This window comes from Peromyscus leucopus, chromosome 5 (assembly GCF_004664715.2).
Source record: "Peromyscus leucopus breed LL Stock chromosome 5, UCI_PerLeu_2.1, whole genome shotgun sequence".
NCBI classification, from domain to species: Eukaryota; Metazoa; Chordata; class Mammalia; order Rodentia; family Cricetidae; genus Peromyscus; species Peromyscus leucopus.
The window spans coordinates 43386095-43413164 of record NC_051067.1 but is presented as its reverse complement, the minus strand read 5'-3'; the positions used below and the strand labels follow the sequence as shown (position 1 = coordinate 43413164).

At 40.6% G+C, this 27070-nt stretch overlaps 1 protein-coding gene across 1 annotated transcript in view; it reads left to right on the top strand.

Moving 5' to 3' along the window:
• Positions 1 to 377: 377 nt before the first annotated feature.
• The window catches only part of Amph (amphiphysin), a 200061-nt gene continuing 173368 nt past the window's right edge, over positions 378 to 27070 (top strand). The window contains exon 1 of the mRNA XM_037206457.1: positions 378 to 538. Coding sequence (XP_037062352.1) covers positions 470 to 538 — 69 coding nt within the window. The 5' untranslated portion in view covers positions 378 to 469. The remainder of the gene's footprint in view (positions 539 to 27070) is intronic.

The following is a 27070-nucleotide window of genomic DNA, read 5'->3' as shown; positions in this document are numbered from 1 at the left end:
CTTGCAGGGACTTTCCAGTCAGCCCCCTTGCGGACCCCCACCCCTCACGTTCCTTAATTGGGAGACAGAAGCAAGGCCTTTTGACTCTCCTTGATGCAAACCTGTTAGAGGTACCCCTACCCCCTCCGCCTCTCAAGCTGTCTCCAGGCCCCGGGACTGCGATAAGTCTTTCGTTTTTTATCACCTCTAGACCTTCTCCTCCATCACAGTGGACGCTTGGCGTTTTGGCTTCCAATCTCTCTTTCACTGCACCTCACTCCTGGCTGTGTCACCCCTAGTGGCCGCGCCTCCTCTCTATCTCTTTAAGCCGGTCCCGCCGCCGCGCCCCTCCCTCACCCGTTGCCTCCTCTGCTCCTCACGCCTCTGCTGCTCCTCCTCCCGCTCCTCCTCCTCCTCTTCCTAGGCTCCTCCGCGCCGCTGCCGGCCCGCTGCGCGCTCTGCTCTTCCAGCTCCGCGGACCGCAGCAGCCATGGCCGACATCAAGACCGGCATCTTCGCCAAGAACGTGCAGAAGCGGCTCAACCGCGCGCAGGAAAAGGTCAGCAGAGGGCGGCGGGCTGCGGGGCAGGTGGCGAGAGGCAGTGCTGGCGCCGATGGCGGTGCTGGCCTCCAGCAGGCTGCGCGCTGCAGGGCCGCGGGTCCAGGTGCGGCGAGCTGCGGAGCCCGGGCGGGAGTAGGGTGGAGGAGTCCCTGTCTCTGCGCCCGGTGATTGCAGCTGGGCAGCATCCATTCAGACAGCGTGGGCATGGCCGGGCAGTGGGTACACCAGCGACCCGCAGACTCCCGGCCCCCTAGGCAGGGAGTGCGCCAGACCACGGGAGCCCGCTCAGGGTGACCACTATCCTGGGCACGCCTCCGGGGACTAGGGGTGGCAGGTGCAGCTGCTCTTTGGCTGCACCCCGAGAGGACTGCATCCCTTGGCTCCTCCATCTCTCCGTGCCCGCACCTCCCGAGCTCAGGCTCTCCCGCACGCAGTTCAGGCGTCCGTGGCTGCAGATGCGAGAGGGAGATTGTCGCATCCCATCTTCCTGGGTGGGGGTGTTGTGGCTATTTGAGTGAGGTCGAAACGAACGACTTAAGCAGAGAAGATAACCAGATGTGCATGGACCAATGGGACGGATAATAAACAACCAACACCTTCGTACAGTGCTCAACTGGAGTTCCAGAGAATGCACACTTTCCCCTATGAATCCGTGTCCTTTTTGAAGTCAATGCCCTCTGGAAGGTCAAAAATAAATAACCCCAACCTCAGAGTTCTGCTTTGCACATCTCTGCACAAAATACTTGTTTCTCTGCTTAAGAAGAAGCAAAACAAAACCCACTCCTATCAGAGGGGCTGGGATCTCAGTTGTTTTGCAAGCTCCGGAGTAAATTAGCCATTGTAAATTATGGCTTTTCCCAAGGGATGTGCACAAACTCAACCCAGATCCATAGCAAGTCCAGTTCTGGGCAGTGGGCGGGGGGCGGGGGGTCGTATTTTACAGGCACTGGGCTCCTCAGCTTCCCTGATTGCTATATCTGACCCCTTTGAGGTCTTCACTTGTCCTGAGCGAAAGGCATTTTATATTGGATCTTGAACGTAGTATTTGAGCATGAACCTGGGCTGGTGATCCTGGGGTCAATCGAACTGCATTTGCTTCACATGACATTAATTTCTGTTCCTGGGATGAGGGTATCTGGTGTTTCCTGTCTTTCTGGAAATCAAATTTTCCATGTTTCTGACTTTGATAGCACTTACCCAAGTTCAAGCTGCCCCCAGTTCGAGCTACCCCCAGAGCTCAGCCGGGAAGCACTGAACTCTGTTGGTCCCCAGGCTCAGTGGTTGCTTATAGTCCCTCCTTCTCCCCCGCCCCCCCCAACCCTGCACACATGCACCCTCCCGGTGCTATAAGAGGATTGTATTGCTTTTAATATCTACTGAAGCTCACCGTGAACTCCAGGATCCTCCTGCCACTCCCTCAGAAGCTGAATTAGCCAGACGACTGTCCCCTTCCACCCCCTCGGTGTGTGTCCAGAAAATAGCCAGATGTCAGATGTTTGCCATCCTCGAGATTTGGACAAGACATTGTCGTCATTTTTCCCCATTTCATTTCACCCACTTGTAGTTACCCCTCCCCCTAAAATAATCACTTGAATCTTTCGTCTGAGGCCTTTCACTGAGTCGGCTTTCCATCTGTGAAGTAATTTTGTGATATGGTCTGCCTTTTCACATATTAATCTAGGTCACCAGCTGTTAATATGTCCCAAATGAATGAAGGAGATTGCAATCTTTTATGACAGAGCATCCTAACCAGTATGAACTGTTGAAAACGCATTTCTTCATGTTTAAGGCTAAATGCATGGTATGCTGGCAGTTGTCGATAGGGTCCACTCCTCTATAACTGGGAGTTCAAGGGTCCTTTCACCGGGCTTCAGTTCTCTTATTTTCTTCCCTGAGACCATTGCTTATGCACTGTACCTGCTGTCCTAGTGCAGGGAATTCAGACACCAAGAGGCTGAGAGGAGGGTTCTGTCCTGCCTTTGAACCTGGGCAGCACTGGAGTGTGGTTGGCACAAGGGGCTGCAGGCGCCCAGCAAAGCCTAGCTGGCAACGGTGCTGGTTGAAATTTTCCAGTTGGTCCCCTCTTTCTGCTTCCTTGGTCTCTTCCTTCCCAATGCAGACTCTCCATTTCACCAACTGCCTAACACACATATTCATCAGACCCTTGGATAAAGCAGATTGTATTTTAAAAAGGTTGATTTTCTTCTCAGCTCGGCTTCTAGTGGCTTGAGCACAATTTGGCTGCAAATGCCTAACTGAAATTACCCTTAGAGGAGACTTACAGAATTCTACAAATTTAAAACATATGATATTTTTCTTACTGAAAGTCAGTCAAAGTTCACTGAAGGAAGAATTAAATAGACATGTAAGCAAGAACTAAACCCAACAGGTTAGGAATCTCAGTTCTGCCCTCTAGAGATTTTACTATCTTCATTTCTCTGCCTTGTGGCTAAGATGGAGTGCAGAGATTTTACTATCATCTGATATGTAGTCTGCTAGACTTTCCACATACAGGTGCCTACATTTATACAACGGAACAGGGTTACACTGGACAGCTGGCTAACCTATTTATTTCACTTAATAATGGTGAAATGACTTCTATCCATGTTCATATTCTACATCAGCACATAAAATGACTGAATATAATATTGGAGCATACAGACCGAATGAATTCTGCTTTTGGATATTCATTTCTCAGTGTTTCTTTACATAAATGCAAGCCAGTAATACTAGGAAGAATATTTACCCACAATTTTAATTATGACCTTAGGTCAATTTCTAAAAATAATTATGCATATTTTTATTATGGCTGAATTGCTACCTGACTATTTATACCTTTTTTTTCCTTTCCAGCAGTCAATCGGACACTAGACAACTCTAAGTAATAAATTTAGCTGTATCATGGGGAAAAGTAGTTTATTATTAATGTCACTTGTTTATTCTTTGAAAACAGAACTGTTACATACCCATTTATTTTCAATTTATGGAACTTCCTGTTTTTACTCCTTAACTACAGTGTCTCCATTTTGTTATATGTAGGGGGTAACAATGCTACTAATTTTAAGGCTTTTCTGTTTACTTTTAAAAAGTTATTTTTATGATAATGATAGTCTTTGTGTTTATGTTAAGATGCATACATTTATCAGTTGGGTTGCATGGCTTTTCTTTTGAGTGGATAAGTCAGCATTCTGTCAACTATCAGAAAACTCAAACCAGCTTAAAGAAAAGAGGAATTTAATAACTTACAATAAAACTAGATAATAACTTTATTTGAATCTTACACATAGATATTTAAATGATTTTACCATATTAACATGTAAGTATTAAGCTATATGCCTATGCATTCTTGTACATACATAAATGCATGTATATGTATATGTGCATTATACATATTAAATTATTTAATTAACTCAGGGACCTTTACCAGTCCAATTTTGTAGATGTCCAATGTAGTTAATTTGCAATTAACTCATTGCAAATCTGATTTGCACCTGAGCAGTCCAGTGCTTGCCCATTGTGCTCCATGGTACTGCCTATTTCGATTAGGACCAGACAAACTTGAGGCCTCCATGGAATCAGGGCTCAAGTGTCTTTCTACTTACTTCTCTTGGTGGCTCCAGAAAAGCACATGCTTTTCCTTAAGAATTGCCATACAGTTTTTGGGGGGTGGGGTGGGGTGGGGAGTAGTACTCACTGGCCTCAATGGATCTATATCTAAAAGAGAAAACTTCCTATTAACTTAAAGACCAATATCATAGTTGGATTGGGCCCGAGTCATACACCATTGCTAAAATAACTGGGGGATTGAGAGGCTCCTTGAACTATGTGGACCCAAAGTGGAAGAAGGAAGTTTAGAGCAGAAGGTGCTAGGCTATCAGAATAAAAGCTGTCACTGAAGGATCCTTAAGGGGCCTTTTCCTTCTTAGGGTTATGTAAATAACCACATATTTAATCACTAACCATTTAATATTTAAAATTCTCATCGAATTAATGTATTTATTGCTTTAGCAAAATAAATATTAGTAAGAAGTACTTAGCTGTGTCTGTCCTGTCCTCCTCAATCTCTAGCTTTGCTTCATAGAAGCAATTTATACTAATGACAAGATTTCTTAAAATTATGTTTCTACAGCTCAATATGGGCTTAACCACCATACATATTTGATAGTGATAGATAAGGACTCAAGTCATTTGCACTCATCTCCTTATTCCCCCTTCCCCATCACATGCTATAACAAAAATGGTAACAAATTCAGCTAGTGAGTATCTGTGTATGGATATCTGCACGGTGCCTCCAGATCAAGTTGCTGAGTGGTTTATGTCATTCTAGACACTGATCCGTCCTCTTGTTTTTCTAGTTCTTTGTCTTTTTGTGCTCAAGGTTTCTAATTCCCTCGGTGTTGATTCTGTTAAGAGGGCCTATTCCTCAGTTGCCAATTACTTATTGGCAATTTTGTTTATTTCCTTTAGGGACTTGTTTCTTGAAGTCTGTTACTTGTCTTTTCGTTGCATGGCTTGTATTTTTCTTGTTTTATGAAATCTCTTTGTATATAAATATACTAACCTGTTGTCATATTTTGTGATTATTTTCTCTCCTACATATGCCACCATGCCAAGCAGTAAATATATCACCCTAAAGGAGACTTAAACACCATGCTTGTTCTGATTTTTTAAATTACCCTAAGGATTTTGCTGATTGCTTCCTTTGCTCTTCTATGAAGGTATCATTCAATCTATAATAATTCTTATATGTCCCTTCTATGATGGAAACTTTGTAATTATTGGGTTGAACTGTGTGGAGTTTCCATTTTATAAGTCAGCCAGACATTGACAGGCTCAGGTGGCTCTTCCTAATGTCAACTGAATGAAAAAAGAAAAGGAATGTTGTCTCCTAGCACATGCCTAGGAATGTGGCATGTGAGCTTTCTGGGAATTCTTCCTTTGTTGGTGGTGACATTTAGGTTTATTATTAGACATAAGAATAGTTTTTATGTGCATGTGTGCACATGTATGTGTGTACTTGTTTGCCTAGAATATTCTTTCTGTGAGTCTAAGAGTCTTGTCTGAAGAAGAATAGCTAGTATGACTGTGGTTATGTTTAGGGCACTAAAAAGACTCAGTTTCTGAGACATACCATGATTCCCCTTTAAAATTTCCCCAAGGCTTTGTTCTTGCTTACTTCATGTGTTACAGGTTTTTACCTCCTTCTGAGAATTGACTGTCCACCAAAAAGCATGTATTGGAAACTTCATCCTTAGATAAGAGAATTGTGAGGAGGGGTCTGGGGAGGAGCTGAGGTCATGAGAGACGTAAGTCTCAGGGATGGATGAACGATGATCTACTAGGGCTTGTGGCTGCTGAGTGATCTCTTGTTCTTTCTTGAACATCAGCCTTCTGCTGCAGGATTATAGGGGATGAAGGCTATGGTCATGTGCTGGCTCCTCTGCCTAGACATCTTAAAATTTGGAACCGTGTTAGAGAAATTTCTGTGCATTAATAAATTATATATCTTTAGGTATTCTATTATAGACTCACAAACCAGACCAGGACATCCTCTCTTAAGACAATTTCCTACACTCTGATAGAATTCAAAATTATAAAAACGAAAAATAATATTTAAAAGGACATCTTTGTTTGAGTAAGGTGTCTTTTGATTTTTTTTTCACACAAAGTCATATGCCCATGCATCTTTCTTTTTCCTGAATAAGTAGAGTTGAAAATTAAAACTACAGGAAGTTAAGTTTAAACAATAGTGAATGTGACCATTATGCTTTGTAACATGACCAACTTGGGGAGCTGTGTATGTTTATATGCAAAGCAAGCATGTATATGACTATATACATACATATGTATATATACATGTCATTAAGTTTTACATAAAATAATATTTTAAAGTACCTTGAAAAGGAAAGGCTAGGTATGGGAACATATATTTTCAAAATTTATGTATTTTTCTCACTTCTTAAAGTGGAAATTTCTATGTAATTATTCAAATGCAATTTTGAAATTTCTAGACATTTATAATAGGAACCATTTGAGAAGAAAGAACTTTGAGGAAAGTAGGTGGGCTGAAAGGTTTCTGTGTAGGGAATGAAGTTATAAAACTTCCTATGGCATAAGTACAGTTTTATCAACATTCTTAATAATGTTTAACATCACAGGATAAAAATGCAGGCATCATAGGGTTCAAGAAACCCACTTGTAAAAGATTATAATGGCTATACATATAACATATCCATATATTTGGTACCATGCAGAATTAAAGTGCTAATAATCGCCACTTAGGAGCCCGCCATTGGTGGGCTGCCTTTTAACAGGAAAATGCCGAACCTGCATTCTTATTGATTCACAGTCTAAATTTAAGTATTCTCCTTAGCTGGAGTTGTACTTCCTGAACACATTTGAAAAACATCTCTGATTTGGAAAGCTGTGTGAAGCCATGAATAAGCTCTTACTTTTGAAATAATTGTTACTCCATAAGCATCTATCTGTTTTGATTACCTCAACATTACTTAAAACACACTTAAAATTCAGAAACTCACCATTTTAGTCATTTTTATCTTATTCTGATACAATTATTTAGTTGAGCACCTATTTAATGAGTGGAGAAGCTTGAATATAAGAGAATGAGATGTATTAATAAACATATATGTGTTTTTCCTATCTTTAATTTAATGAAATGCTCATCGCCCTTGAATAAATGAATCTTGTGATGGTATTTAACTCTTTTCCAGTACAGGATGCTATGTTTATGCAATCAATCAATCAGGCAAAATCCTTTACTCAAGTTGGAGGTGTTTGTTAAGAATCTAATATTTGAAAGGCATTTGCTAGAAACAGATACATCTTATCATCATCATCATCACAATTATTATTATTAAATTAAATGTTTGTGGTAATTGCATTAAGACTTCAGATGAGTTTTTTGTATTTTAATAAATGAAGAAAATTTAAGTTATGGTATAGATATTAATTTTTATACATAATAATAATATACTATGTGAACATAATTTTTGTATGCATTGAGAAATGAAAATCTTATGTCACTTACCTTATTGTGACAATTACTTTGTGTGTGGTTTGCATCTGGACCTGGACTTTCTGCAGGTTATGCCTGTATTTGAAACAAAGCAGTCAACAAATTGTCCTCATACATACAGAATAGCAGGAGATGGAAAAAAGCTAAATCTTTGCACATATAAGGAAGCCCATAATTATTTATGAAAATTATAAAATTTCTACAAGGTAAAACAGTTTGGTGTATAGGGAACTAACATAGAGGAAGAGTGTTGGGAATCCTTATGTTAAGAAGGTTGATAATAAGTTAAGATCTTCGACTGAAGGCTTTGGGCATATAGAGTGTGAGTAGGAATGAGGTAAACATAGGATTCAGCATATATGCCATGCCTGTCTTAGGGTTTCTATTACTGTAAAGAGACACCATGACCACAGCAACTGTTATAAAGGAAAAGCATTTAGCTGAGGTGGCAGTTTACAGTTTCAGAGGTTTAGTCCATAATCATCATGCTGGGGAGCATGGTGGCATGTATGCAGACATGATACTAGAAAAGGAGCTGAATGTCCTACATCTTATCTCACAGGCAACAGGAAGTGGTCTAAGACACTGGAAGTGGCTTGAACATATATGAGACATCAAAGCCCACCCACACAGTGATCCACTTCCTCCAACAAGGCCATACCTACTCCAAAAAAGCCACACCTCTTAATGGTGCCACTTTTTTGTGGCTATTTTTTTTTCATACCACCACAATGCCTCTTGCTCTTTGCCTATATTCATTGAGCATAAATAAGAACTGTAATATAGAGTATAGAATCAACTGTAAATATTGGCCTTGTAATGACATCTTCCACCATTTAGATATTTAACTATGCAAAGGAGATCCCAATTAACATGTTCCAATCTTAGAAACAGTTTCTCTTTAGTGAAATCAGATTTCAGCTCATATATTGAAGGGCTCTTCAGGGGCATATGTGGCCCCTTGGCACCCAGTCAAGACACTGGATTAGAGCTGACTCACCCTCTAATTTAGTACTCATACAAAACTCCTTTGTGCCAAGCAGTACACTCCAACTCAGCTAGCTTTCATGGATGTTTTCAGAGTAGGGGTTATTATCTCAAACTATCAGAAACTCAAAATAAAAGTGAATCATAAAATTCTCAAATGTCACACATATAACAAGATTATTTTGTCTCTAAAAGGTTTGATCACATTAGAAATCCTCACATTTAATTAGTTGTTTGTGTATGTGTGTATATGCAATTATTTCGGCACATTCTTGTAGAAGAGAAGGAGGAGGAGGAGATAAACACAGTCAAGGCCGGTGCCAACTTGTTTCTGGTGGACATTGCTTTGCTTGTTTTGTAGGCAATGGTCCTGGATCTATGAATAATAAGTATGAGGTGATTTACTGTAGCTGACTTTCTTGGACCGCCAGCCCCCAAATCATGACACAGAGACTTACTATTAGTTATGAATGCTCAGCCTTATCTTAGAAATGTCCCACTAGTTCTTATGACTTAATTTAACCTGTTTCTCTTATCTACATTTTTGCTTTGGAGCTTTTTACCTTTCTTTCATTCTGTATGTCCTACTCTCCTGCTTCCTTTGTGTCTGGTTGCCTGGCAATACCTGACTTTCTGGTACAGTGTCTCCCTTTTTTTCTCCCTCATTCTCTCTCCAGCCTAGATTCCTTGTCCTACTTATTCTTTCTGCCCACCAGCCCTGCCTATCCCTCTAGTGCCTAGCTATTAGCAATTCAGCTTTTTATTAGACCAATCTTGTGCCTTAGTCAGGCAAGGTGGAAACAGCAACACATCTTTACACAGTTAAACAATTATTCTGCAACACAAACAAAAGCAACACATCTTTACATAGTTAAATATTCTATTCCAAAACAATTTACTGATTGGGAGGACAACCTTTAGTTTCAGGGAGCCTTTTCCTCTTTATTGAATCATGGTTGCAAGCTCATAAATAGCACAGATATGCTAAGCCTTGAATGTTCTCTAAACTTGTGGTATCATGGTCTAGAAGGTTGCAGAACATGGTGATGCCTACAACTCTAAAGCTCCTCAGTATTTAGTCATGGCTATGGACCTTGGTTCCCTAACCTACAGGTGGTATAGTACAAGGTCTACTTCCTGCCTATTGTCTCTGTTCAATGAGCTCCTTTCTAAGTACCTGTAGGAAAAAGATTCTAGATTTACCTTTTATCCTTCACAAAATGTTTATGTTCATTGGAATAGTTAGTGTTCTTGAACTGTGAGATGAAACCTATGACCTACATCTCAGGGCCCTCTTGGGTATCCACAGGGTCCATCAATACTCCTTAAAAATAAAAGAAGACCATAGAAATCAACCATTTCCAGGTAGTGTGGCCAGATATGCTCATTGGGGTGTGTTAAAATGCAGATTCCCAGACCCAGATAGCCATTTCCCAAATCAGAATCTATTACAGAAGACTGGAGCATCTCTATTTAAATAAGTTCCTCTGATGGATTTAAGGAATGATGAATGCTGCAAAGGACAGTGCTTTTGGGTTGAGTTTTTGGTTTTGGCTTTTTTTTTTTATAAGCTTGTAGTGTTCTAACATGGGTAATAAGTAAGCTTGCTTCCAACATAGGAAAGAGAAGTGGGGTAAACTGCCCTTTAGGATGCTTTAGAATATGCTTATTCTTCAAAAAGCCTACCTAAATGCCAAAGACACCATTCCATTTTTTTGAAGCAAAATTGGAAGTATGTCAAAGACAAAAATGGCTTCCTTGTTGGGAATGAAGTACATGGCATGGCCACTTGCATAGCATTATGTATTCTGTGTAATCTGATTCTACAGAGAACAATCTTTATTTATAGCAGTGCTGGTCGATGCAGCAATCTCAGCAGACACGGGAAGATGAATATCAGCTAACAAACTGTTGCTTGTTTTTTTGTAGGTAACAGCTGATGAGTGTATTTGAGGAATATTTATAATTACTGTGCTCATGTCCGTTTTATTATGGTCTAATAAATAATTAAGTTGGTTAAAGTGATGGTAAGAAGTGATCAAAACTCAGAGGAAGATTTGTGTCTACTAAGAAAGAAGCTCAATTTTCCAGGAATCCTTTTTATTGTTTTCTTGAAGGCATATGTGCAACTATTCATAACAGACACTGCTTTGTGTTTTTTTTAATGATGTCTTTGTTTGACTTTGGATCTAGGTAGTAAAGGCTTGAGAGAATAGAGATGTGTTCTCTCATCTTTTGTATTTTTATAAGTGTTCAAAGGATTTATGTTGATTTTATTTTACAAATATTGGGAGATTCACTGGTGATCCAATCCAGGTCTGGGTTTTTTATTTGTAGGAAACCTTGATTACTATTAACATTTCTTTATATGGATAAAGTCTATTCAGAATGTTTGTGACCTCTACTTTACTTTGTCTCTGAATTTTGCCTATTCTAGTTATTTTAAATAGATGGAATCATATAGTACTATTTGTCTGACGAATAACTGACATGTCTCAGTGTGAGACTCATGCATAAGCCAGGCTTGCTGGTGCCTGCCAGTGCTAGAACAGAGGGAAAGAGGCAAAAGACCAAGAATTCAGATCACTTTCATCTGCAGAGCTTGTCAGAGGCCAGCCTGGGCTCCTAGTATCAAAAATTATATATAAATTTTCCATACAATTCCTTTAGAAGGTATTTGACTTAGAAATATTGTCTTTTCATTTTTTAGTGTCTTTTTGAAGTGCCAAGTTTTATGTGTTAATATTGTCAATTTTTTCTTCCATTTGTGATTTGTGCCATTAGTGTCTTTTCTAAAAAGTCTTTGCCTAATCCAAGGTCACAAAACTGTTCTTTGATATGACTTGTAGTTTTAGCCTTCATATTAGGTGTATGATGCACTATGGATTAAGTTTGGAGCCTAGTGTGAAGAGTCTGATCATTATTATTTTGTATGTGTATGTGTATTGTTGATTGGTTGGTTGGATCTTGAGGCACATATATTTCTAATTTCCACAGCATCATTTGTTGTAGAAACTGTCAGTTCTCCTACATATTGTATAAGCACCTTTATCAAAAATCAATTGGCTATATATATATATATATATATATATGTGTGTGTGTGTGTGTGTGTGTGTGTGTGTGTGTATGTGTGTGTGTGTGTGTATGATATATATGACATATATCTATCAGGGTAAATGGGTAAATATCGGTTCAGTCCTGGTATCCATCCTTATCCTTTTCTTACAACAGTATCATGCTACCTCATGATGTAACAATAAACTTTGAAACTGCATAATTAGTTCCTCCAACCTTGTTCTTTTTTAACTGTACTGGCTCTTTTTGTTGTGGGAATTCGTTCCACCAATAGCTTTGGGGTACAAGCCTTGGAGTAAGGCTTCTTGTCTGACTAAGTGACCACTTAAGAGGATAGAGAGAGATGGTTGTGCTCTCTCTTTGGGTGTGGAGACCAGGTCAGGCGGTGGAAAGTGGCTTGCAGTTGGTCCCTATTGGCCTTGAGGAGAATGGAAGCTGGATAAGCAGCAGATCTGTAGCATGTCTACCTTGCTTTGTGTTAGTGAGCCTGTTTCTCCATTGCACCCCTTAATAAATTGATATTGATAGACACACACACACACACACACACACACACACACACACACACACACCCCTCTGTGGGCTCTTATCTCTTAGGTGCTTTGCATGGCAGACATTATTAGGAACAAGTTGACAATTGCTTCAAGAAAATCAGATGGGATTTTTAGTTAAAGACTACTTTGAATGAATATAAGAAATGAAGAAGAATTACTATGCTAATAGTATCTGGGCTTTCACTCTGCAAACATAGACTTTCTTCACTTACTTCTTTTATATTTTCTCATGGCAATGGTCTATAGCCTTTTGTGTACAAACCTTGTACTTGTTAAATGTATTTCTAAGTATTTTATTCTTTTGTTCCAATTATAAATCTACTGTCTTGGGAACTAACCACAGTTCTATAAGAACTATATCATTATTTTCCAAAGGTGATACTCCAGTGTGCTGGTTAGATTTTTGTCAAGTTGACACAAGCCATGGTCATCTGGGAAGTGGGAGTATCAACTGAGGGATTGTCTAAAAAAAGGCTGCTTACTGAATTTCTCTCTGTGTCTTGCTCAGCCTGCGTTCTTATACAACTCAGGATCACCCATCCAAGGATGGCACCAACCCCTATGTGTTGGGCTCTCCCCAGTAACCATCAATCAAGAGAATGTACTACAGACTTTCCTGCAGGTCAATCTAATAGAAACATTTTCTCAATTGAGGTTCCTCTTCCCAGATAACTCTGGCTTGTGTCAAATTGAAAACCAGGCTGGGCTGACTCCCCAGAGGAGACCTTGCCTTGGAGGAGGTAGGAATGGGGGGGTAGGTTGGGGAGGAAGGCTGGGGGGTGGGAGGAGGGAGGACAGGGGAAGCTGTGGCTGATATGTAAAATTAAATTAGTTATAAAATAAAAATATTTATTAAAAAATAAAAAAAAGAAAGAAAGAAAAACCCAAACACTGAAAACTTTCAAGTGTTAAAAATGTTTTGGTTATTTTAGAATATTCCAAGTGGTGATTTATTTTCTCCTTGAGTGTTGTGGTTGTGCTTAAGACCTTCCCTATTCTAGGCTGGTAATAAACTATACCACTAACCTTCCAGGATGGGAATCTTGTCATTAGATGGTTGTTATTTTCTTCTGAGGATGAAGAGTGGATAAAATTCTCTTGCTTCTACTCTTCATTCTGATGAAGTCACTCTCTCCTCAACTCTTTTATATGTTTATCACTGGTCTACACACACACACACACACACACACACACACACATATATATATTTATAAATGCTTAAGGCCTCTCAGTCACATTCCTTCTACTTTACAGAAGTCGTCTTTTCTAATATACTGTATTTTCCTAAAGCAAGGCAAACTGTTATGACAATTTTGGTTGGTTTGTGTTATATGACCGGAGGTGGAGATGCTCTTTATGCTGCATGATGGACTCATGCCATCTCATGCATTAATTATAACAGGACAATGACATCAGAGGAGTTTGGTTCTCCTGGCAACCTGGGCTGCTTAACTGGCACAGTGATTTGAGAGAGAAAGAGACTCTCTCAACAGAAGCTACTAGATTTTTTTTTAGTTTTTCTTTCTGAAGCTAAACATCTGTCCCGAAGATTTAGTATGAAGCTTTCAAAATTGATATATTTTGGTGTCAATAACTTTTAAAATATCATCAATTTCATACAGTTCAAAATAAATATGCATACTTATTTATTTTTTAATTGAATTTTACAATCTACTACCTGATACTGCACTGTGGAAATGGAATGTTTCAAGAAGGGTTCAAAAATGACTCGGGAACAGTGAAGATATCCTCAGTTCTGAATAGGAGACAAGGAGCAGACAATTAAATACTTAGAATTTATCAGTTCCTCTGTGGTAGTTTGAATAAACTACCCATAGACTCAGGTGTTTGAATACTTAGCCTCCGTGGGTGAGTTGTTTGGGAGGGTTTAGGATTGCTGGAGGAAGAATGTTACTGGAGGCAGGCTTTGAGGTTTCAAAAGCTTCCCACAATTCCCAGTGTGCTCTTTGTTTCCTGCATGTGGGTTAAGGCAGGAACTCTCAGCTTGCTGCTCTAGTCACCATGGCTGCCTACAGCCATGCTTCCTCATCATTATGGAGATGAACTCTTGTCCTTCTGGAAACATAGCCCCAATAAATGCTTCCTTCTATGAGTTGCCTTGGTGGCGGTCCTTTATCACAGCAATAGAAAGATAATGAATACAGATTTTCTAGGTAATACCTTCCCTATATTTAGAAGGAAGGTGGTTTTATTTGGCAGCAACAGTCTTGTCAATGAGATCTGATTGACCTCTGGGCTGTATTTCTATTTGAATTGTGATGTGAATTGGGTCTGATGCCAGTGGGAGGAGTTTATTAATGTCAGGGGTTTATTTAGAGTGACTAAACTAAAGAATGAGTAGCTTACATATCTTAAATCTTCTTTTAGAATAGATGGCAAAAGGAAGCTGTAAGTATATTCTGCACACATCTATTTGGGCCAATTGGGGAGGCACCTTGTTTGAAATGAGAACGCCCAGCACGCATCACGTATTTTACTTCAGTCACACTCAGGTGTGCTAAGGAGCTGCCAACCCTCCTGGTAAAGGCTGACCACCTGACAGCATCTGCAGCAGCGCTCTGCAACCTTAGACAGGTGTGTGGGCCTTTGCCTCCCCATGAGGAAGAAAACCCAGAGAATCTTCTGAAAACCAATGATTCACTGTCCTGGAAAGATCCAGCTCTAGGGAATGCTAAATTAGAAAGACAGCACCTGCTCTCCTTACTCTGGAAGTTCTGTATATACAAGCACTTCTGAGAAAAAAAAACTGTTGAGACTGCAGGGAAGGACTTGGGCCTGTGGACACAGCTTATAACATGTCAGCTCTGCCCCATATTCAAGCTCCAAAGGCCTCTTCGAAACTCTAGTTGCCTTTTTCACAGTGGTGGTGTTAAAGAAAACAAAAAGCAATCTTACTAGAGGATCATTGAGTTTTAGATATTTGAATTCACTGTCTATTGGAAAGTCGCTTAGATTCCTGAAATGAGTGTTCACTTGTGAGTTTTAGAAAACACTTAGCTTCAGAGAATGTTGGAAATGTTAGCATACAATGAAAGTCAAATTTCTAGTGCCATGCCTGTAAATTATAATAAGCGCTCAGTGTACAAGAGGGACTGTTTTCAAAATGACATAATTCTGTCATATTATATTTTCTTAGAATAGTATTTCAACTGAATTGTCCTTCTGCTTTTGGTGCCTTTCTATGCACTTGTCTTTTTCTGTGAGTCTCTGGATTTCTTTTATTTGGTGTTTATTATTCCTTTCACTACATTTCAATAGAGTAAGTTTTAGGAGATGCTTGTGAAATGGATGAACTGATGATTATTGAACTATTTTTGATGTGAACTAAAACTAAATTTTTATTTTTAGAAATGGATTTTTAAGAATATGAATGTAACCCACAACCACGATAAAAGGCATCTACGGTCTAACCTTGAAATGTATGTGTGTGTGTGTGTGTGTGTGTGTGTGTGTGTGTGTGAGTTATCATAATTTTCTTAAAATAGACTTTTAATTTTTTTAAAGTTGAGATTAGCTTTAGACTCACAGCTTTTGTTTGGCATCTTTTTTTTGGTTTGGTGTGCCTAGAGAACATAGGTTTGAGGGGTAGTTGAGGATGGATCATAGTTGGAAGCAGCTCCCTCATCCACTGTTCTCATAGAGTGCTAGGGATGCCCTCAGGTACCTCACAGTGCTGCACAGACAACTTTCTAGAAACTTTCTGAGCTAGTGGCCACTGTGGCTGAGTTAGGCAGGAGGATTTCTAGGTCAAGCGGCAAGCGGAATGTTAGAGGAGGCCCAGCACATGCCCCACAAGGTGCCTCAAGGAGATTTTCTGGAAGTCTAGTAAAATAGAAGTAAAAGAATACCTCCATAGATGATGAAGGCCTTTCCCATACCAAATCAGTTGTGTGTGAGCCCTTGTGAGTGGTGTGTATATGCTTCTGCCTCTGATACTATTGACTGGTACTGAGAATAGTTCCTATTTGAGACAACCCTGAAATCAGAGAGTTGAGCTTATTTTAGCAACCTGCCCCTCCCTCAGTCTTGCAATGTAATGCTCTATGTCTTCTCACCAACATCTTACTTTCCTAGCCAGTGGGAGAAGGTCCAAGAGCGCATTTGTTTTTAAGCCTTAAATCCTTGCTTTGTCTTCAAGTAACACACTTTGCTCCTATTGCCCAAGTAAAGCAATTAATACAGTAATAAAACAAAACAAAAAAGCCAGTAGTTCATCAAAATTGTTGCTTTTGTTTAGAAAGCACGTATGTCCTTTGTCATTTCTATAGGAACAAATCATCTTAAATGTCAATTTCACAATGGAGATGGACAAATTGAAAATTACTGAAAACAGTAATTAACAAATTACTGTTGTGGCCATGACCTGTATCCAATTGCTGGTGCAGTCTGGTCATGTGGTTTAAAGGGATGAGCTGCTTAGGAATTTGTATTGTGCATGGAAGGTCCCATGTCACACACAGGCTGTGACCAGGCCCTTTCCCCCTTCACCCCTTTTTATTTGAATCCTCACTTCTTTTCCTTCTGTGGGATGTCAGGATTGATAAGTAGTGTCAGTAGTGACAGTGACAGTGATATCAGTATACTGGGGGATGGGAAACATATATGATGTAGTGGTGTGAATGAGCATGGCCCCTAGGGCCTCGTATGTTCTGATGTTTGGTCCCCAGTTGGTGGAATTGTTTGGGAAGGATTAAGAGGTGTGGCCTTGCTGGAGGAGGCGTGTCCCTGGGGGCAGGCTTTAAGATTTCAAAACACTTGTGTCATTCCCAGTGTGCTCAAATCTCCATGCTTATGGATTAAGATGTAATTTGTCAGTTCCTGCTCTGGTTTCCTGCGGCCATGCCCTCACTCTGCCTTCAAAAATGCTAACCTAACCTCGGAACTGTAAGCCCAATGAAACTCTTTCTTCTTTAAGTTTCCTTGGTCACGGAGTTTTATCACATCAATAGAAAACTGATACATATGGACATGCAAAATATTAATCCTTTCTTCTTTCAAGTTTGGGAGGTGTGGGAGGAGGATGGTCGGGATAATAAATTGTGCTACAAAACTCATGCAGAAGGTCAAAGTTCCGTATCAGAAAAGCAAGGAGCTACCAGTGAGGAGACACAGCTGAAGAAGGTAAGGGGGAGCCCTTGCCAGGAGATTGGTTATTTTATCTAAGTAACAGACAGGTGACATTGTTCTTGCTGCTTCTTCTGCTAGAGGCCACCGGCACAGGTAAATTGATTGGGGCGGGGGTAGTCACAACAGCTAGCTGAAAGTGATGGTGAGTCAGTGCCTGAGACAGCTGTCTACGGAGCAGAACTCCTAGGCTTGTGCCATATGCACAGGCACCCTCAGCAGCTCCCACAAAACACTTTAGGAGAGCGTTAAAAAAGTCTTATACAAATTCAGGTCACCTAAGTGGTACCTTAGGTCCACCAAGGGAGAGAGAAAAATGTTCTATCTTATAACTACTTTTCTAAAGCTTGATATATGGAGATTTGCAATAGGCTTCATGTATATAACACTAAAATTCACCTGGAAAAGCCTGGGTGCTAGAAATCTTAGATTCCATTTTTAGTGCCTTCGGTGATCTTGCAGTTCTAAAAAAAATCCATTACTAGGAAAGTTGTACGAAATTCCTGGTGTTCATCTCAGTACTGTCTAGACTCTCTTTACTTTCATTTTATTGTGTTCTCGTAAAACAGATGACTTAGCAGATAGTAGGCTCCTCTCCAATAATAGAAACAAATCTCTCTAGGTTTCTCTCCATCACCCACATCCTCCACCTTTCTGTAGCTCCACCATGTTTCTGGAGGGCTTCTCATTCTCCTCCAGCTGCGGTAGCCTCTTTCATGGAAGCTGGACACCTCAAGTTTAAAATTTTGCACTCAAAAATTAGAATGTGTCATTAGCATTTGCATATTCTGTTTTGGAAATTTAGTTAAAAGGTATTTTACGATTTAGAAATTGAGGTGTCCTTACACGTTGGCTAAATGTTTTGAAATTGGGTTTTAGGGTTTGTATAAGTTACATGTCTGTTGCTGTGATAGAATGCCTGACAAGAAAGCAACTTAAGGAAGACAGGGTTTATTTGGCTTACAGTTTCCGAGGAGAGACAGTCCATCATGATGTGGAAGGGTAACAGGTAGGGACTGTACAGGAGCAGGAGCAGGAAGCTGGCTGTTCACATTGTCATCCATACACAGGAAACAAGGATCGAGAACAAGAAATGAGGCCAAGCTTCAAAGCTCATGCTCAAAGCCCTCCCTAACAAACCTAGGGACTCACTCTCTAGCAAAGCTCCATGTCCTAAAGGTTCCACAGTGGTCCCTAACAGTGCAACCAACTGGAGACCTATTGATCAAAGACATGAGTCTGTGGAGGCCATTTCTCATTTAAACAAACACAGGCACCGTCAGAAATCGATGATGAAGTTGAAAGAGCTTCAGTTGGCATAATTTAGACAACTTCTCAGTTACTATCTCCATAAACATATGCTTTCTGGGCCTTTTTGGATTTCTGGAAGATTGATGTTTGTCACAGAAATCAGTTCTTTTGAAGAACTGATTACTAGTGTGGGCAATTTTGAAGAAATTGAAAATAGGTATGTAACAAGAACTGTGCCTTTCTGTCTAGAGGTTACAGCCCTGTGGGTTCAGCTAAGACGCACACAGGCATGCCATTGCTCTCTAGACAGAAGCTTGCATGGCACCTACACTGCACTATTATAACCCATACAGAGATGGCTTGGAGTACACAGGAGGGATATATGTGCAGCTTATATGTAGACACTGTGTCAGCTCACAGGGGACACTGTACATCCACAGATTTTGATATTGATACTGTGGGATCCTATGAGTGTGCTCCGTGTGTGTCAAGTGATAACTTCACTTGAGTGTTCACAGAGTGCTGTTCATCATCCTCAAAAGTGGAAGTAGCCCGAAGTCTAGACACTGAAGAATGGGTAATTAACATGGTTATCATATAATGAAACATTTTATTTGGCCTTAAAAATAAATGATAATGTGACACAGTAGCATGAATAAACTGAGAACATTATGCTAAGTGAAACTGGGAAGATCATGGAAGTGAAAGGATTCAGATATGAAGGGCATAGATTATATAACTCCACTTCTAGGAAATATTGTAAGTGGAAAAGCCACAGAGAGAGATGGCAGATTAAGGGTTATTGGGCATTTATAGGAGGGAGGAATAGAGATTTGCTTCCTGATGAATAGAGGGCTCCTTTGGGGTCAGAAATGCTCTGGATGTAGAAAGTGATGAAGACCACAAAAAGGGAATGCACTGAGTGTCATTGGATTGAACCTCAGAAGGGTGAGTTTTACATTGACTTACATTACAATTTTGAAAAAGCAAAGCAAAACAAAAAAAATTAGAACCGAAACTCCTCCAAAGGGCTGAGGCTGTAGATTAGTTGATAAAGTTCTTGCCTTGCATATCCGAGGCCCTAGATTTCACAGGATTGCATAAGCTAGACATGGTGGTGTGCCCCTGTAATGCCAGCATTTGGAAATCAGAAACAGGAGGATCAGAAGGTCAAGGCCATCTCTGGCTATATAGAGAGTCCAAGGCCAGTCTGGATACATAAAATCCTGCCACAAAAACAAAAACAAAAAACCCACCCCAAAATAAAACAAAACAAAACAATTTCTTTCAGACTCAAAATATAGAGGCTATACAAAAAGAACTATAGGCAGCTAAGGAATGTTGAGAATGGGAGAAATAGTTTTCCCTAGGGAGGAGAAAGAACAAGGAAGGCTATGGGAGGGTTTAGGTGGAGTAAAGGGAACGGGGAAATGGTGTAATTATATTATAATCTCCAAAATAAAAGAAATAATAAAAAAATAGAGGCTAGAGCAGAGTGGCCTAGACTATTGTCTGGTTTCTCATTTATTTGTTGTGCAAGGCTGCACAGCACAGTTACTTTATCTCCCTGAGTTTCTTTTGTGTTTGTGTGTCAAGTAAGAATATGGTTTCCCATACTACCTCCTTGTGAGGATTGAGATTGTGCCTGTAAGGAATGGTGCCAGACTGATAAAATTGGTCTCCTCTCAATTTAGGCTGCGGATATTTGGGATATCACTGTGAGCACTAAATGATTATCGAATTAAGATTCCAAAATGAGAAGAAATATTAAGCAGATCCATCATGGCAACTTGACCCCTCAGAAACCTTCTTTCCTGCCCAGGCTTTAATCTGTGTTCCTCTTTGGTTTCTTCCATCAGCATTTCTGCACCAAGGAGATCCCTACTTTGCCCTGCATGTCAGCTTGACCTTGGTTTAGAGTTCTATTTGAAGTAGTGCCCATTAGCCAGAGAGGCACCCTCACCCCATCACATGCCAGCGAAGACAAGCTAAGTGCCTTGTCTGTGTCATAGCAAATTTGTGTGTATGTGGGAAATATCCTTCAACGGCTTCAGACAAAGCCCGCTGCTCCTTTGTCAGTTTTCAGAAGAATGAGAAATACATTGCCAGGCTGGTTTGACTAATGACCTTTCCCCTTTACACAAGAAGAGGTACGAGAGAAGAGGAGGCAGTGCTGTTCCTTTGAGAAGTGTGAGAAGAAAAGGGAGAGAGAGAACTTTGAAGGGATCTGAGTTGCTTGAATTAGTAGTCTTTCTCCAGAGGATGCTGAGGGCAGGGTGAGGAGTGTTGTTCAAGGGTCCCTCACCATGGGTAGGATTCCCAGGGTTGAAAAGTCACACACTACAGGTAAGATCCCTAGGAATGACCTTTAGGAGGAACTTCCTGAGGGAACCAACTCTCCAGGAGTCTGCTCAGCTCCAATGAGCCAGATTTGGCTGAGCCAGGATTCTAGGCAGGCCCGCTGGCTCAGAGCCCATGCTCAGCAGCTCTGCCCCAGGCAAGGAGAAAGGATAATCACTGGCTCTTCTGTGTCCTACATGCCTCCTTTCTCCATAAGTGAGATCATAAGCCCAGCTCAGCCCACTGACTCTGAAGGTGTAGACGTTACAGGACTGAAAGCCACCCTGTTCTTTCCTTCATTCTTATTTTTATCATATTTTTTTAAAAAGATTTTATTTTTCTCTGTGTATGAATGTTTGCTTACATATATGTGTGTGCACCACATGCATGCCTGGTGCCTGTGGGGGACATAAGAGGTAGTTGGAGACTCTACAACTCAGATTACAAGATGGTTGTGACCCTGTATGTGGATGCTGGGAACTGAACCCGGGTCCTCTTCATGAGTCGCAACAAACTCTATCTTGAGTCCTGTCATAATGTCTGTCTCATCATCATTTGATAGCTCAAAATTGGTTACCTCCAGATTTGAGACTATTCTTAGCTTTGTAGGTTTTCTTGCTATATACATTTATTTATTGACTTATTTAGTTTTTAGGTGTGCTTTTTGGGAGACTTGTAGAATATCTCCTTTTTTATTCAGCAGGATTCTGTGCACAAGTGAACAATTCCCAATTATCCTTCCTAGTAGTTGCCCCTGCATGTGGCTATGTTGGGCCCTCTCTGAATGACAGCCATACTTATTTGGCCATTGTTCATTTCTGGTGACTTGTACCAGCAAGTTATTCTTCAGTGACAGGATCCTGAGAGAGAGGACCAGGAGATCAGAAAATAAAGAGCTTAGTGTAGATGAATTTATAAATGGTACTATTAAATAAAAAAAAAAAACACTGAGCCAGATATATGGGTGAAAGCCTGAGAGAGATCAGGAAAATAGGGAAAAGCCACAGTGAACCTTACCTCACCAACTACATATCTTCTAAATTTGTTACTTCTTTTCTACCCACGCCTATATGCTTTACTGTTATGCCATCTGATTTGCTCACTCTGTCCAGCTACATCACTTTCTGTTCCTGCCTAGCTCTGTCACTTCCTGTCTGTCTGTACAGACCTCTGGACCTCCATGGTTAACTAGTGTTGGAATTTAGGCATGTGCCACCACACCTGGCTCTTTCCAGTGTGGCCTTGAACTCACAGAGGATCCAGACAGATTCTTGCCTGGCAAGTGATAGGATTAAAGGTGTGTGCTACCATTGCCTGACTTCTTTGTTTACTTATAATGGCTGTTCCTATTCCTCTGATCTCAAGGCAAGCTTTATTTATTAAAGCACAAATAAAATATCACCACAGGATAGAAGATAAGAAAGTTTGGGATTGGGAGGTCTTTCACAAGCTCTATCTTATGCCAAGCAAGCTTATTAAGAAATCCAACACCTTATATACAATTTCCAGGGATGAAATGGGACAGAGTCAGCAGAAACCATCATACAATGGGACTAAGTTAGCAGGAAGCCAATCAAACAATGTTGCACAAGGGGAACACAGGGTATCTCAAGAGCATTACAGAACAAGCACACAGTGGCCTTGGGACTGATAACCACAACTCCTAGGGGTGGGAGTTGGGTTCTTAGGATCTGAAGCCACAGCTCCTCTAAGGCCCTGGCCCCAGGCCATTACCAGCAATGCAAGCATATTCCTGGTTTTTTTATTTTAACAAGGGTCTCTGTCTTCTGTATATCAGGTGCTCAGGGAGAACCTCAGTTGATCAGCCAGCCATCATCATTTCAGAAATTCCCTCAACATCTTTGTCAACACAGAAATAATTCTCCCACTGAGCTACACTGAGCTACTCTTTCCTGACAGATGATCTAAATCCTTTCTGCTCTGTCCTGTTCCATTGGTGACATGAAGGATGTCGACAGTCACACACTCCCTAATTTTGTTAGATTTGTCAAAACCTGTATCTCCCCATATGTTTGCTTCCAGAGTGAGAGGAAGGCCTTGATACACATCAGTGGTATTTGATGGCACTATCACTCTATGGGGTTGAGTGATAGACTCAGAATTGGGAAGGTGTCACATAAGTGCCAGGAGCATGGGCAGGAAGAGTTGGTGCTAGGTAATGCCTAGCTTCAGTGGTGATTTGACAAACCTTGTGGCGTTCTGGCTATCGGGCCTCGGTGGAAGTCTTGCTTTTCAGGTGTTTACAGGCTACCCATGTGCACTGTCTAGGCTTAGTGCTGAAGTATGTATGGCCCTTATATAGCTGTAACTCATGCCTAGTTAACTATGTGTTTAGGCAGCAGGAAGAAACTATTCCAAATAAGGTTGGAAAAATAGAAAAGAATTTCAAAACTGCTTATAGTACCTTTCTTCTTTGCTTCAGAATTTTTTTTTGTTTTGAAAATAGGTTTTATTTTTTTTCCTTTTATTTTATTTTACAATACCATTCAGTTCTACATATCAGCCACGGACTCCCTTGTTCTCCCCCCTCCTGCCCCCTCCCCTTCCCCCTAGCCCACCCTCCATTCCCACCTCCTCCAGGGCAAAGCCTCCCCTGAGGACTGAGATAGACCTGGTAGACTCAGTCCAGGCAGGTCCAGTCCCCTCCTCCCAGATTGAGCCAAGCATCCCTGCATAAGCCCCAGGTTTCAAACAGCCAGCTCATGCAATGAGCACAGGATCCAGTACCACTGCCTAGATGCCTCCCAAACAGATCAAGCCAATCAACTGTCTTACCTATTCAGAGGGCCTGATCCAGTCGGGGGCCCCTCAGCCTTTGGATCATAGTTCATATGTTTCCATTCGTTTGGCTATGTCCCTGTGCTTTATCCAACCTTGGTTTCAACAATTCTCGCTCATATAAACCCTCCTCTTTCTAGCTAATTAGACCTCCGGAGGTCCACCCAGGGCCTAGCCGTGGATGTCTGCATCCAGATTCCTCAGTCCTTGGATGGGGTTTATGGCACAACTATTAGGGTGTTTGGCCATCCCATCACCAGAGTAGGTCAGTTCAGGCTGTCTCTCGACCATTGCCAGCAGTCTATTGTGGAGGTATCTTTGTGGATTTCTGTGGGCCTCTTGGGAATCAATCTCCCCCAAGATCCAGCTATATCACTCTTGGGCATATACCCAAGAAAAGTTCAATCATACCACAAGAGCATTTGCTTCGGAATTCTGTCTTTTAGTGTGATTTCTATGATGCATTTTTTGCCTTATGTTGTATTGGCTTTTTGTTTTGTACTAATTTGGGGAATATAGAAAAGTACAGTCTTTAAAAAGTCAAGAATTTACATGATGTCATTATCTGTCTGTGGAGCCAATTCAGGAACCATTATATCCTGTTAGCTTCTTTTTATATCAGTCAACTTCAGCCTTTTAGCTTAGGGTAGCAACATTCTTGAAAGCTAGTGATTTCACTGAGCATCCCTCAGTTTGGCATGCCTGTTTTCTCATGGTTCTGTGGTTCAGAAGATGACTTGGGCAGGGCCTTGCAGTCAATGCATCCTGTCAAGGACTTGGAGACTGTGGGAAGCAGAAAAGCATTGCCCAAGATATCTGCATCCTAACTGTCAATCTAACTGGCTGGAATGACTTGGCAGTGCGATTAAGGATCTTGAGATAGGGTGATGATCTGGATGTTCTGGTGGCCTCATTGGACTCACAGGAATCCTTATGATGGCAGGTGGGAGGCAGGAGTCAAAAAAGAGTTGTGGCAGCAGAAGTAGAATTTGAGGTGGGGTGCTGCCATGACTCTAGCGTGTGAACAGTGTCTATAAACCAGAAAAAGCAATGAACAAGTACTCCAGAGCTACTAGATAGGGTGCAACCCTGCCCATAGCTTGATGCTAGTCTGCTAAGATCCACTTGAGGCCTCTGAGCCTCTGAACAGATAGTATAGATACGCTGGTTTAGCTACTGTATATACTTTGTTCCAGTAGCAGTAGGAAACGTACAAAGTTGAGCTTCTAAGAGGCTGTGAAGAAGAGTTGAGAGAGAGAGAGAGAGAGAGAGACAGAGAGAGAGAGAGACAGAGAGAGAGAGAGACAGAGAGAGAGAGACAGAGAGAAACAGAGGGACAGAGATAGAGAGTGCTAGATTTGCCCATCTTCCTTGTTATGATACAGTCTGCTGCTAGCCACCATCATATGTTGTGTTCTTATCTACACACAAACATATATATATATATATATATATGGAGATATCATACACATAAAAAAAATAAAATAAACTTAACATAAAAGACCCAAAGTAACTGTATTTTTAAAATGTGTTTGATATGTTTGTGTGTGTGTGTGTGTGTGTGTGTGTGTGTGTGTGTGTGTGTCCACATGCACGTGGAGGGCAGAGGTCAAAGTTAGGTATCATTCTCAATCGCCCCCTCACACACCTTTGTTTTTATGAAAGGGTCTCTCACAGAACATGGAGCTCACTGATTCAGCTAGACTGGCTGGTCAGCAGGTCCCAGAGGTTCCCTATTGCTGTCTCCCCTGCACTGACATTATAGGTGCACACCATTGACTTTAGCTTTAAATGGGAATTGTGGCTTGAACTAGGGGTCTCAGCTTCTGAGGTAGGTATTTGACTGGCTGAGTTGTCTTCCCAGGAATCACAAGTTACAGATTCTTATATAGCTAATATTAAGAAGATGATGAAATATACGCCACCTGCAATGATAATAATAATAAAATATAGATGTTAGTCAATCCTGGGCATCATAAAATATTACATATGAGGAACCATTGCCTTAAGCAAGTGATACTATAAAAATATTGGAATATGCAGAGAGATGTACTGTCCTTTCAGAGAAAACTGGCTGGATATTTTAAGACATTTCCCAGCTCAATCTCAATCTAAAAAATTTAGTAGAAGAATGATAAAAGTGAAAGAACATGCATTTTGGATACTTTTATGCTATCAGATAGTTTTTCTCCTTTTACTGAATAAAGTACAAGGTACATAATTAAAACGATGGAGAGGTAGTCCAGAAGTCCACTGTCACTTTATATTTGAATATTAAATGCAGGAAAAATAAAAGACTCATTGCAAAAAATACTTCCATGACAAAGGAAAATGTGAAAATATCTATCAACAGCTAGTCACAAGAAAAGCACTTCATTGGGACAAATAAGAAGATGCTCTAGGTCTTTACTACATAGACCAGAATACCTTCCACACAGATTAAATATGCAATGATGTGGGGAGACTTGGGGTCATAGCATTTGTCTCCTCACATAACCTGTGCAGAGCCCTGGCTGGGTCCAATCCCTAGCACTACACAGACACACGAAATCAGATCAGGTAAGACATGAAAATGAAAAATAAATGATGGTTACATTTATGATAATGACCTCAATAAGCATAAAGACAACAAAATAACGGTCTAGTGTATATTACGTAAAGCTTCATATCAAGTTTGTAGAGATCTATTGAAAAATAAGCATTGTACATGTTTTGCCAGTACAGCTAACTAATTTCCCTATTACATCCAAAGGTCCTTAACTGACTGAAAAGTCAATGAAGTATTTGTGTTTTAGCAGGGAAGTGGATCAATGATAGTTCCTAAATGGCTTATATGTCTTTTAAAAGAATACAAATTATTTATAAGGCATGAAAATTTTTCGATTGATTTGTACTGGAAGAAGTTAATCTAAATTGGGAGGGTTTTTTTGTTGTTGTTGTTGTTTGGCTTCCTTAAACTATTGAAAAAAAGGAGCATAAAGCAGCTCGTTACCTCTTGGGGAAGATATTGTCCTTCAAAATACTTGTAACTTTTAGCTCAATAATTTCATCCTCAACAAGATAGTACAAGGAAAGAAGGATATTTTTAGCTCATAATGCTTTTTTTTCTCCATGGCCAGATGAAATTTGCATCAAGGCTCTTAAAATACCAGACAAGGTCTCTACCACTGTGCTCTGTGTTCAGTCTCCTTTTGCTTTTACTTTGAGACAGGGTCTCACTAAGTTTCCAAGTCTGCCCTTGAATCTGTAGGCCAGACACTCTGTGCAGTGGTGGGTCTCTTGCCTCAGCCTCCAACTTCATAATGCTTTTTTTTTTAAATGAAAGAAATGTATAATAGTAGA